Source organism: Phascolarctos cinereus, unplaced genomic scaffold (assembly GCF_003287225.1).
Source record: "Phascolarctos cinereus isolate Bilbo 61053 unplaced genomic scaffold, phaCin_HiC Scaffold_4;HRSCAF=312, whole genome shotgun sequence".
Lineage (NCBI taxonomy): Eukaryota > Metazoa > Chordata > Mammalia > Diprotodontia > Phascolarctidae > Phascolarctos > Phascolarctos cinereus.
The window spans coordinates 56,404,532-56,417,962 of record NW_027555847.1 but is presented as its reverse complement, the minus strand read 5'-3'; the positions used below and the strand labels follow the sequence as shown (position 1 = coordinate 56,417,962).

Here is a 13,431-nt window from a genome sequence, read left to right as displayed (position 1 = left end):
GCGTTAGCCCTTCCTCCTCCTCCTCCTCGTTTTCCTCCTCCTAGTCCTAGTCCTCGTCCTCGTCCTCCTCCTCCTCGTCCTCCTCCTCCTCCTCCTCCTGCTTCCCCCGCGGGGAAGCTCCGAGGCAGCCGCGCGGATGTGAAAGTCCCTAGCTAGGCTAGGCTAGGCTAGGGAGGGTAGGCGGTGGGGGCCAGAGCAGGAGCCGGACAGGGAGCTGCGGGCGGGCGTTACGAGAGCTCTTCGAGCCGCGCAGGAAACAGGTTTAGCATCGACCCCCCCCTCCCCACTTCCCAACAGCTCCCCCCACCCGCCCGCCCCTCTCGCCAGCCCCTGCCCCTCCCTCCCCGCTCTCCCGCTGCTCGCTCCGGCAGCTCCAAATGCACTCGGCTGCGCTGCAGCTCAGGAGGCGTCAGGATGGTTCCTCCTGCCGTGGGGGGCGCAGCCCGTAGCCCCCGGCTCCTGGGGGTGACGACCCCCCTGCCGCAGCCGCTACTGCTGCTGCTGCTGCTGCTAGAAGGGAGCGCCGCGCTGGAGATCCAACGGCGATTCCCCTCGCCCACCCCGACCAACAACTTCGCCCTGGACGGCCCCGGGGGGAAGGTGTACCTGGCAGCGGTGAACAGGCTCTACCAGCTGTCCGGCCCCAACCTGAGCCTGGAGGCGGAGGAGGCTGTGGGGCCGGTGCGGGACAACCCCTTATGCCACGCCCCGCAGCTTCCCCAGGCCTCCTGCGAGCACCCCAAAATGCTGACGAACAACTACAACAAAATCCTTCAGCTAGACCCCGGGCAGGGGTTGGTGGTGGTCTGCGGCTCCATTTACCAAGGCTTCTGCCAGCTGAGGCGCCTGGGCAACATCTCGGCTGTGGCCGTGAGCTTTCCCCCGACGGCAGACGGCACCGAGCCCGTCACCGTCTTCCCCAGCATGCTCAACGTAGCAGCCAACCACCCTAATGCTTCGACTGTGGGCCTGGTGCTGGAACCGCCGTCGGGGGTCCTCGGAGGTGCCAGTGCCGGCGGCGGGACCCGGCTGCTGGTGGGAGCCACCTACACCGGCTTCGGGAGCCAGTTCTTCCCCCGGAACCAAAGTCTGGAAGACCACCGCTTCGAGAACACTCCGGAGATCGCCATCCGCTCCCTGGACACACGTGGTGACCTGGCCAAACTCTTCACTTTCGACCTCAACCCCTCCGACGACAATATTCTCAAGATCAAGCAGAGGGCCAAGGCTTTGCACAAACTGGGCTTCGTCCGCGCCTTCCTGCACCCGGGCAGCAGTGGTGGCGCGGCGGCGCCCCACAGACGGAACGGGCCCTGGGCACCGACCACCCCAGCCTATGCCTACCTGGCCCTAAATAGCGAGGCCAAGGCTGGAGACAAGGAGAGCCAGTCTCACAGCCTGCTGGCCCGCATCTGCCTCGGTTGGGGGCCGGCCGGAGGGCCCGGCGGGGCGGCCGCGGAGACCAAGAAACTCACCGAGTCCTACATCCAGCTGAAGTTGCACTGCGGCGGGCCGGCCGGCGGCGAGGTCTTCAACCGTCTGGTGTCCGTGTTTCCGGCGGCGCCGGGGCCGAGCCGGCCCGAAGACCTGCTGTTCGGGGTGTTTGAGCGGGCAGCCCCTGGCGGCACCGGTGGGGCCGGAGCACGCGCACAGTCTGCCCTCTGTGTTTTCCGCTTTATGGACATCGAGGGAGCGATCCGGGCCGCTCGCAGAGCGTGCTTCGTGGACCCCTCGCCCGACGTAGTCGCAGTGCTGGAGAGTGTGGTCCAGGGCACCGGGCCAGCTTGCGAGAAGAAAAGGAACATCCAGGTACCAAGCAGCTTGGGAGTGGGGAGCGGGGAGCGGGGAGTGGAGAGCCAGAGAGAGAAGGCTGGCTCCCTTATTGGGCAAAGAAGGTGAGTCAGCATTTGATTGTGAGGACAGGTGTATGTTTTGGGGTAGCAGGAGCCAGAAGTTTCCTGGAATTCTGACTCCCATCTTCCTCCTTCTTCAGTCTCTTTTCCTTCTTTCCCAGTAGGTATGCTAAATTCTGGGAGAGAGCTTCCTCCCCTTTCCTCAAGCCCCTGCCTCCCAAGAACTCCTATCCTAGCTCCTTTCCATTCCTTCCCGCTGAAAGTGCAGGCCCCAGATAACAATCGTTCCCCGGGGCACGGGACCCACACTCACTTCCTTGCCGGTGTTTGTCTGGGTCTCTAGGACAAACTTTTCAGCCAATCAGAAGAACTTGTAGCAGCCCTTCTTACCGAGAGATTTGGGGCTGCCTCTTCATAACCCTGCAACTCTCTGACCCCTCGGGGTTTTCGAAGGGTGTATAGAATGTCCCCCTCTTCGTCATCAGGCTTTTCTCTGGAAGGTTTACGTAGCAGAATGTGGTAAGAAGTCCCAGGAGCTAGCTCTCTCTCTCTCTCTCTCTCTCTCTCTCTCTCTCTCTCTCTCTCTCTCTCTCTCTTCCTTCCCTCCCTCCCTCCCTCTCCTCTCTCTCTCTCTCTCTCTCTCTCTCTCTCTCTCTCTCTCTCCCTCCCTCTTTCAAGTTAGGAAGGGTCAGTGACCTGGCCCTGCTGCTTGCTTTCCTGGGTTTATGGAACTGAGTAGATAAGTCCCAGCTGTGAAGCGTCTGTCCTGCTCCAATCTTGGGGTCAAATTTGTGGCCAAGGCACCTGGGAGGACCCTCCCTTTCCCTCCCCCGTCCTTGACCCTTACCACCTCCCTTAAACCTTGTCTTTGCTCCTATCGAGGAGAATTTTCCTATCCCTAGACACTAGAGATAGCATGGCAAAGTGATTAGGGAGCTGTCCTCAAAGTTAGGAATAAGGCCGAGTGCCCGTGTTGCCTCATACTGTGTGACAGTGGGCTAATTACTTAATTTCTGAATGTTCTAGACCAGAAGGATCGAACAGGAAACCCAGTGCTCCAGAACCAGATTAAAATGTAATTGGGAAACATTTAACCAAAGAAATTAAAATTCAATGGAACATAGACAATGTTAATATGTGGTTTTCTAGGTTGATGTCTGGCTGCAGGGATCCATCCTTCAGACGTCTTTATTTGAGTTTGATACCTCTGCTCTAGAGCCTAGAACCCCTTCACCTCCAAGCCTACAAGTTGCAGAGAATGGGCTGTTCTGCATTGGTAGATTCAGACCAAAGGCAGAGGCTAAAGAGATGCTGTCTCCAAGAGTACCTTTCTGTGATCTAGCTGTCATCACCTGTACCATGATCAGGTCCTGGGAAGGCCAGGGCCAGTCAGCACCCTCTGGGAAGGAGGAGAGAAAGCTCTATATATATGTGTGTGTGTGTGTGTGTGTGTGTGGTGTGTGTGTGTGTGTGTGTGTGTGTGTGTGTGTGTGTGTAAATTTGTGGTCTGATGGGAGTTACTCAGACTCCTCTTTGGGTTAGCACAGAGCCAAGCACGTGGTGGTTTTTCACCCACCCACTCCCCCTTCCTTTGGGAATCATCCTCATTCCCACGTTCCTCAGGCCCCAGTGACCAGTAGTGACTCAGAACACTGCTGGGTTGCTGCCTTCTTCTTAGAGGGGGTTGGGGAGGACAGGAGCTTTGGAGGATGCTGGGGCTATCCCAGCTGTTCTCTGTGCTCACTGGGCTGGGTTCAGCAATGGGAGGCCAGCAAGGTTCCGAGAGCACTAAATGGCTTTTCCTTGTGGATTCCAGGGGAAAGTTGACAAATCTGCCTTTCAACCACTTTGGGGAATATACACATGGAAGAGACAGGGCCATTCTTCTTCCTTATAGGAAGAGGCACTAGCTTGAGGGATGTGATATTTGATTTTTCCTAAGGAGAGAAGCTCACTTTTGAGAAATACAGGGACATGTAGATGTGTCTGGATTGCTTTGTGGGCCCCAGTAGGGCTGTGTGACAGGTGATGGGGCTCTGGCAGACTTTTCTGCCCCTGGGGAAGGGACAGGAAGTTTTCTGGGCATGGTCAGCTGTTAAAGGACCTGCCTTTCCTCCTTTCTTTCTGTGATCTTTCTCAGTGGTGCTGTCTTGGCACCAACAGATAGGGCCAGCTGCCTGGCTGGCACCAGGGCCAGGATACCCAGGAGCCAATAGGGTTTTGACTTTTTAGCTTCTGGTTTGTTGTGGTGCTTTGGGTCTTTATAGCATCAAACCACTGTCTCTTGCTTAGGAAATGATAACATTGGTACATTAAGCCCTTGACTCTTCTCCTAATTGAGCAGATATGGTCAGGTTCAAGGTTGGTTTTCTGTGTACTAGGATTATTTGGAAGTATACGACTCTATCTGTCTGAGATCTCCTCCATCTTAGCTTAGAATCTCCTGCAGAGAGATGTCTCAGGGATCCTTCTTGGGCCTCCTTGTCTCCTAAATTCCCTTGTAGAGGAGAACAAATAGACTTTAATCCAATGTGATCTCTCCTTCGGTTTTCTTGGATTCTACAGACAAAAATAGCTAAGCAGTGTTGGATGGATCCCCTAGCCTAATTCAAGAGTCCGTTGGCCCAGGTATCTGCCTATTTCTCTAGGATCCGATAACAAAATCATCTCTGTCATGCAAAGCCCCTCATACCCTAGCCCCCTCCTGTTTTTTCAGTCTTCTTACACCTTCCTCCCTAACACATAGTCATCATTCCAGTGGCACTGGCCTCCTGGCTGGTCCTAGAACAAGATGCTCCATTGCTCAGCTGCAGGCATTTTCTCTGGCTGTGCGTGCCTGGAACGTGCTTCCCCTTCATCTCCACCTACTGCCTTCCCTGGCTTCCTTCAGGTCTCAATTAAAATCCTATCTTCTACCCTTTAACAGGGTTTAGACCCTCTTAATTCTAGGGCTTTCTTTCTTTTAATTATTTCCTGTTTATCCTGTATATATGTTTGCTTGTTGTCTCTCCTATTTTAGATTGTAAGCTCCTTGAGGGCAGGGACTGTCTTTTGCCTCTTTTTGTATTCCCAGTGTTTAAGTACAGTGCCTGGCACATAGTAAGCACTTCATAAATGTTTATTGATTGATGGATATTCATGCTTTCCACTGTAGATATTAATATGAGAAGGCAGAGTACAGCAATGGAAAGAGTATTAACTCTGGAGTCAGAGGAGCTGAGTTCAAATTCTACCTGTCAATACTACCTTTGTGATCCTGTGCATGTCATTTAGCTTTCCTGAGCCTCAGTTTCTTTTTTCTGTAAAATGGGCAGGATCAGACTGTCCATAGCTTCTGAGGGCTTCTGAGACCCTCAAAAGCTATGTATATTTCAATACCTCAATTTATCGGTGATCTCAATACTGTCAAATACTCCCTTTCCCAGTGTGCTTTGAAATCCTGCCATACCTTCTCATTTTGAGTATTTCTTGTCTGTCTCCACCTAATGTGCTAGAGGTTTTCCTTCTCCTGATTCCTGTAGTATTTCAGGGGTACCATTGCAATACTTGGGCTGTCCACTGGTTATCCCCCATTTTATCACCCTTCTGACTCCTTTTACCCCATCATCCATTATTCTGGATGGTTTGGAGAGAGAACACCTCACAGAGAAGTGATGCGGGTTAATAGATTGAGAACTGGTCTTGAAGCTAGGAAAACCTGTGTTCAAGTCACACTGTGACTCTGGGCAAATTCAGGGCTTCTAAACAGGTCTCTAAAAATTGAGCCACTAGGGGGCACCATAGTGCACAGAGCACCCAGCCATGAAGTCGGGAAGACCTGAGTTCAAATGTGACTTCAGACACTTACCAGCTGTGATCTAGGCAAGTCATTTAACCTGTTTGTCTCAGTTTCCTCTTCTGTAAAAGGCAGATAATAATAGCACTTCTAGAGTTGTTGTGAGGATAAAATGAGATCATATTTGTAAAGCACTTAGCAAAGTGCCTGTCACATGGTGTTACATAATTGTTAGCTATTATTATTGTTATTAAAATCAAGTTGCAGAGAAGGTGGCCAACTGCACTGGTAGAGGGAGTTCCCTCATCTGGGAGTGCCCTATACCAGTGAACTAACAGGTTCAGTGCCTGTATCTATCCCATGATAGTAATTGACACCTACATATCACATTTGATATCTGTCTTATTTGATCTTCACAGTCAGTTCTGCCGTATTATTATCCTCATCTTACAGATGTGAAAACTGAGGCTCTGAGGGGTTCAATAATTTTCTCATTGTCGTTTAGATAATGAGTGTTGGTGGTAGGATTGAAACACAGACTTGGGGTCTTCTCTGGCTCCGCTATATCATCCCTCAGGACAGTCAACAGCCTTAAAGAATCTTTGAGCGGCTGAGAGGAGGGGGTACAGGGGTAAGGGAGAGAGCAGTGTCAAACGTGTGCAGGATGCAGTATCTGTAAGCCATCCTTGGAGGGCATTAGACACCCTGTAAAAGTTCTGATCTTTTGGAAATGTTGCTCTGATACACCACTGCAGAACATCTTCCCCTTCCCCCCCCCCTTGTGTTAATTTGGAAGAAAATCTGTCTGATTTTCTTTTTTAATTGTCGAATTTGCCAGGAAGTTAACAGGCAGTGTTTTATTTCTAGGTCCCAGGACAGGTCTGTAGAGACAGAGCCTGCAAGATTGTATTTCTCAGCCCTGCAGTATTTAACATCAATTTCCCACCTTTGAGACAATGAAATATTTGAATATATCTTAAACTCCAGCCCTGGGAATACAGCAGGAGAACAGATTAGCAGAGGCGGCTGCTTCTGGGGTTAAGTTACGGTTAGGGTCGGCCTGTGTTGCCTTGAGAAAATCCCCAGTATTTGCGATTGTTTTGTGGATCCCAAGCTTCTGTATGCCTTCAGAGATGTGGGAGCATTTTGGAGGATATTGGGGGGATCTGAATTCTAAGTTGTTATCTTTTTATAGAGTAGATGGGACCTCGAGGTATGCTGAAAAGAAGGCTAGATTTTGTGTCAGGACCTTGATTTAGCTCTCAGCTTACTGTGTTTTTATTTTGTACCTATTTAAAAGTTGCTTCTCCCAATAGAATGTAAGCTTCCAGAGGGCAGACATTACTTAATTTCTGTCTTTGTTTACACAACACCTGGCAAAGTGCCTGACACATAGTAGGGGCTTAATAAGTGCTGCCTGATTGATTGCTTGATTGAACCTATGAGCCTTGCAGTCTGAGGGATCTTCTAGTTTAGTGTTTTCATTAGACAGGTGAAGAATCTATGGTCCAGGGCAGTAACCTTGTCCAAGGTATTGTGTCTAGTTCATGGCAGACCGAGGACTAGAACCCAGCTGTTTAGATTCCCATTCATAGGATCATGGGATGTGAAGCCAGAGGGGAATTTGAACTAGATGACCCCTAACTTTTCATTTGACAGACAAGGAAACTGAGACCCAGAAAGTGGTTGCTTAAGCTCACACAGGTAGAAAGGTCAGAACCAGATCTCAAACAAAGACCTTCTCACTCCCAGAGTGTTCTTTCTACTTCTCCCACCAGGCTGTCTTCTGTTTTTCATAATTCTGTGCATTTTTCATGCTATACCGACTCAGGGGTCTGTGATTTCTTGGGTGTGGGTACCCCTTCAACCAACACATTGAAAACCCTCCATAACTTAAGTCAATGGTCTTCAGGAATTCCTGTGGCTCCCAAATTCATCCTCACGTGACCAGCTTGACAGTTAGCCTCTTCACACTTGGTTAGGCCTGCCCACAGACAGCAAAGGAAATTTTCAGCTGGGGGGTGTTTGGTGGGCAGATATACTGTGTGGTCAAGAAAAAGGTTTTGGAGCCAGCTTTAGGGTTGGCTAAGGGTAAAGTTAAGGGATTTCCTAGGATCATAGGGACCTCAAGGATGATCTAATCTAACACACTCATTTGACATGATAGGAAACTGAGGCCCAGAGAGGAGCCGGGATTTGCACAAAGACCACTGAATAAATTAGTGACTCATCTGGGACTAAAGTTCCAGGCTCCTGACTCTGTGTGCCTCTCTGTATAAAATCAGATGTTGATTACTTTGGGCCATGGAGTAAGGCCAACGTGTGCTCCTTCTCAATTAGAACAGGATGGTAAAAAGCACCAGAAATACTAATAAACAGCTCACAGCTGTTTAGCACTTTATAGTTTAGAAAGCACTTTCTTCTCAAAAACTCCAGGAGGTGATTAGTGAAAGTGTCATTCCCATCTTACAGATGAGGAAAGGGAATTGAGGCTTATAGATGATAACTTGCTTATACATGGTGATTTGGCTAATAAAAAGCAAAATGGAGACTTGCACTGAGGTCTTCTGATGTTAACTCCTCTGCTCTTTCTAGTACCCCATGCTTAGCAACTGCGCATGAGAACTTGGCAAATTCTTTCAACTTTCTGGGCCTCAGTTTCCTCATTTGTAAAATGTGTGGGTTGGGTATATAGTTGTTATTGTTCAGTTATCTTAGTAGTGTCTGACTCTTTGTGACCCCATTTGGGGTTTTCTTGGCAAACATACTGGAGTGGTTTGCCCTTTCCTTCTCCAGCTCATTTTACAGATGAGGAAACTGAGGCAAACGGGTTAAGTGACTTGCCCAGGGTCACATAGCTAATAAATGTCTGAGGCCAGATTTGAACTTAGGAAGATGAGTCTTCCTGACTTCACGCCTGGAGCTCTATCCACAGTAAGGCCCTCTTGATCTTGTAGTCTAGAGGGAGCCATTGAATGCTCTTCAGCAAGGAAGAGTGATGTAGAAAGTGGTGTGTTAGGAAGATTCATCTTCACAGTAGACTGCAGAGCCCTTATTGGAGTTGGGAAGGAAAGAGGTTAGCTGGAAAGCCACCCAAGTTATCAGACCAAGACATAGTTGTTTTGTTTTGTTTTTCCCTAGTTACTGATTATGGTATTGGTGGTATTGGGATTGGTTATGGATATTGGTGACCAGTGAATGGCGGCCACAGTTGGAGAACAGAGTCTGAGTGGAGTTTAGAAAATGGAAGAGAGGTAGACAGAGAGAAGGACACAGACAGCTAAAAATACAGAGACAAAGGGAGAGACAGAGAAACAGAGAAGGAGAGAGACAGACAATCACAAAAACACAAAGGAAAGAAGAGAGAGAGTGTGAGAGCCGGCCAAACACAATCCCACCGTTGGAGGAAGCTCTGCTGACTGACAGGAGATAATGATGGAGCTCGCAAAGAAACTCTGCATTTCCCAGCCCCATAACCCAGTGCTTTGTGATTTCGGGATTTGATGTCCAACAGTGGTTTGTATGATAAAGGCTTGTTAACCCAAATACGCCACATGGGCAGCTTTATATAAACAGTCCCAGTCTGTTGGATACTTGAATTTTGAAATGATAGCTCAAAGCCAACAGCAAAATGTTCCTAAAGCAAAAATTTTCTCTTCTGGGGATGTGACGCATTTTTTACTCACTTGGGAAATGGACCATGAGGGCTTTTTGCCATGACTGGAAGGGGAGATTCAGGGAAATCAGAATTTCATTCAGAACTCCCAAATATTTGAAAATGAGTTTGACAAGGAACAAAACAGCCAGCTTTGCTGGTCATGGGTTCTTTGGATGTTAAGAGCTAGAAGGGATTTAGACATGAGAATAACCTCCTCATTTTACAGATGGGAAAACTGAGGCCATGTGATTTGCCTAAAGTCGAGCAGCTAGTAAGTTGTAGAGCTGTGACTGGGAGCCCGGCTTTCTTATTTCTATGCCAAGATTCTCTGTACTCCACTTTTTCTCTGTAACACTGTCCTCTCTTTCCATCCCCACCCTAGGCTAGGGCTGGCGTGGGCCATGTCTTCTAATTCTGTCCTAGGCAGCAGCTTGGGATAGATACAATGCTGGCTTCGAGGTCACATGACCTGTGTTTGTGCTCTTGCTGCGTTATGCACTTTTTGGAACCTCGATTTCCTCATTTGCAAAATAGGTAAAATAATACTTATGCTACCTGCCTCACAGGGTCACTGTGCTAAAAACACACAGAAACTTGAAAACAGTGCAAATGTGATGTGTTATGGGTCTGGTCCAGCGTATAGTGTTGTTTACCGGAGAGGCTCAGTAAAAGTTGTTAATTAACTCAAAAACTTCATAGTATCTTTCTGAAAACTCTGCTTTTTATCATCTGTTCAGAAACCTGTAGTGGCTTCCTGTTGCCTGCAACATAATGCCCCAAAGTGATTAGCGTGGCATCCTTCCCCCCCCCCCCCCGCCCCACCCTCATTGGGAAAGCAAGAAAAACGAAACCCATCAGTGACGTTTGAATTTTTCCATAATCTGGCCCCACCCTTCCTCTTCAACATTATCTCCATCCCTCCTATACATCCTACTTCCCTTTTCTTTTCTCTCATCCATTTATAGAATATTAGAGTCTGGGAGCTAAAAGGGACCTCAATCCACTCGTCAGTCAGTCTCTAGACTGTACTTGACCAAAAATCCCCTCTGCAACACTCCCTGAAAATTATCATTCAGCCTTGGCTTGAAGATTTCTAATAACCAGGAGTCCATTTCATCCCGAGGCAGTCCCTTCCTTTTTCTGTGGCTCTGATTGTGAGGGAGTTTTCCCTGGTCCACATCTGAAATGTCCCCCCTGTCAGTTTGGTCCATTGGTTCTGGTGCTGCCATATGGGGCCAAGCAGGATAAGCTCAGCCCCTCTGTCACCTGGAGATGTGTGTGTGTGTGTGTGTGTGTGTGTGTGTGTGTGTGTGTGTGTGTGTGTGTGTCTTGTCATCTCAGTAAGACTTTAAACTCTTCAAGGAGACTGTGTCTCCTTTCCTTGTCCCACAGTGCCCTACACAAGCTTGGCCTCTTGGTAAAGGCGTGATAATTTTTGATAAATTGCATTATGATAAGCTCTGGTATACCTGAAGACATTTATTATATTACCTTCTCTTTTAAGGGGCAAAAAGTGCTGAGTGAGAATGAAACCAGTGCCTCAGCAGCCATCTCCGCAGTGATTTTTATAGGGTTCAGGGAGTGAGCTTGAATGAAAAGAGATGACCCTTTTATTTCCTCCATGGCTCACTGAGCCCCAGCAAAGGGTGTCCTCTTTAGGGAGGAATGAATTACTGTTGGTTGGTAGCAGCAAGCAGTGGAGAGAGTGCTAGTTTGGTATTTGGGCATCCTGGGTGTTCAGAACCCGGCCCTGCCCCTGGCGTACAGTGTTCCCTGGCCATCCCCCTTTCCCTCTCTGAGCCTCAGTTTCCTTCTCTGTAAATTGAGAGGGTGGGCAAGATTCCTAGGATTCCCCCGAACTCCTGAATTCTAAAAATCTCTGACTTGACCTGTCTAATCTAGGGGTTCTCATGGACCCCTTTGGCAGTCTGGTGTGGCCGCTGTATTGGCTTTCAGAATCATGGTTTTAAATGCATAAAATAAAATGCATAGGATTGCAAAGGAAGTAAATTATGTTGAGATAACAGTTTTCAAAATAATTTTTTAAAAGGGGATTGACTTCGATGACTGCCAGGGTCCCTTTCAGCTCTAAACCTATGTATCCTATGATCCCCAGGCAATTCAAATCACTTCCCTTCAATTCATCCAATATTTATTGAGTACTTACTAATGTGCTAACCCCCCAATCAGCCAACCTCGTGCTATTGGAATTGGAATTGCTTTTTATTCCTGTAGCATCTAGGCGTCATAGTGAATTGAGTGCTGGGCCTGGAGTCAGGAAGACCTGAGCTCAGATCTGGCCTCAGGCACTTGTTAGCTTTGTGACCCTGGGCAAGTCACTTAACCTCTGCCTCAGTTTATTGAGCTGTAAAATGGGGATAATAAAAACACCTACTTCTTGGAGTTATTGTGAGGTTCAAATGGGGGTAAAAGAAAGAGTGAAAGTGGATTTTCCATGCTTTTCTTGAAAAGAGTTGTTATTATCAGGAGGCTTCTATAACAGGAGAACTGAAGTCTGGTGTAAGTGGGAAGAACATTAAATCTGGGACCGGAGAACCTGGACTTGAACCCCACTGCTATGCAGGTGCATTGTAGGTGCCCAATAAATATCAGATGAATTGAAGTGATTTGGGTGGCTTAAGAACTGATGGATGATAGAAGGGGCCTTAGCCATCATCAAGACCAATCCACCTCATTTACAAAGGAGGAAACCTAAGCTAAGCCATCTGCCCACGTTTATATAGATAGATATTAAATGGCACTGCCAGGATTCTCACCCAGGGCCTCTGACCACAAATCCCTATCCAGCTCTTATGTCTTGATGCCTTCTAGCTCCTTCTGTGCAGAGAAACACCTTCCTGTGCTGGTGGAGGGCCTTCTTCCTCACTCTGAGGCGCCAGGAGGGAGATTCAGAGGATTTATTGACTTTCGGTGCCAAAAGAGCCGTATTAATAACTCACATCTGCATAGCAGTCCTTCATCTCTCTCCCCCTCCCACTGCCCAAGCAGACCTTTAAGCAGAATGGTTGAGGACCCCTCCTTCATCAGGGCATGAGCTGCATTGGATGGAGATAGATCTGTTGGGAGTCCCAGGCTTGGGACATAACTGGAGAACTCATGTTCTTATTCATTTATATCCTCACCATAAAACAGGTCCTTGGGGGGGAGAGCCTCTTACCTTTCCTCTAGCAACTGAGCCTTTGGGGAGCTGGAAGAAAGACAAATTGGATTCATGGAATGCTCCACTTTGCCGAAAGACAAGAGGGTCGAATGTGGGATTTCCCTTTCTTTTCTATTAGTTGGAGATGTACCTAGTTTCCGACATGTCAGAAGAAGGGAGGGTACCCCTCAGTTTAATTCAACAGCCTGCGAGAGCTGCCTTCCCACTATTGATATTAATATGAGGAGGCAGAAGCCTATGGTTGTGGAGTCATAGGCCCTGGGTTCAAATGCTACCCCTGCCTGTGTGATCTTGGGCAAGTCATCTAACATCCACTGTTCTGTAAAATGGACGAGGATATGATGACCTCCAAAGTCCCTTCCAGCCAGCTAGATGGATTTGGAATTAAGAAGACCTGAGTTCAAGTCCTCCCTCAGACATTTCCTAGCTATTTGACCCTAGACCAGTCGATCACTTAAACTCTCAGGATGAGTTTCCTTATCTGTAAAATGGGGATAATAATAGCCCGTACCTCACAGGGTTGTTTGGAAGATTAAATGAAAAAAATCGTATAACGCTCTTTGCACACCTTAAAGCACCGTGATACCATGTGTGTTTCAGTACCTCGATGGGTCGAAGATCTCAACAGCATAGCTTGAAATTCCTCTGCGCCTTCTCCTCTGGAGTTATATCTCTTGCCACTCCATGTGCTGGAGGTCTTCCTCCCCCTCCTCAACTCTTGTGGTGTTTCCTGTGCACCAGTGTGGGCTGCCCATCGGTTACCCCTCTTCCATCTCACACGACCAAGACCTCCGTCCTTCTCCCAGCACGGGTGTCCTGGATGGTTTCAGAGAGGCAGCATGAGGGAGTAGAGAGAGAGCTGGCCTCAAAGCTAGAGATGCCAGTGACCAAGTCCTACTGCTGACACATACTGGTTGGGTGAGCCTGGGTAAATCACTTAACATCTCAGGCCTCTGAGCAGAGG

The 13,431-nt window shown here is 48.5% G+C and overlaps 1 protein-coding gene across 1 annotated transcript in view; it reads left to right on the top strand.

Annotated features, from left to right (window-relative positions):
• The first annotated feature begins 316 nt into the window (after window positions 1–316).
• PLXND1 (plexin D1) overlaps window positions 317–13,431 on the top strand; it is a 200,692-nt gene continuing 187,577 nt past the window's right edge. The window contains exon 1 of the mRNA XM_020981108.2: window positions 317–1,809. Within this exon, the coding sequence (XP_020836767.1) occupies window positions 415–1,809 (1,395 nt within the window). The 5' untranslated portion in view covers window positions 317–414. The remainder of the gene's footprint in view (window positions 1,810–13,431) is intronic.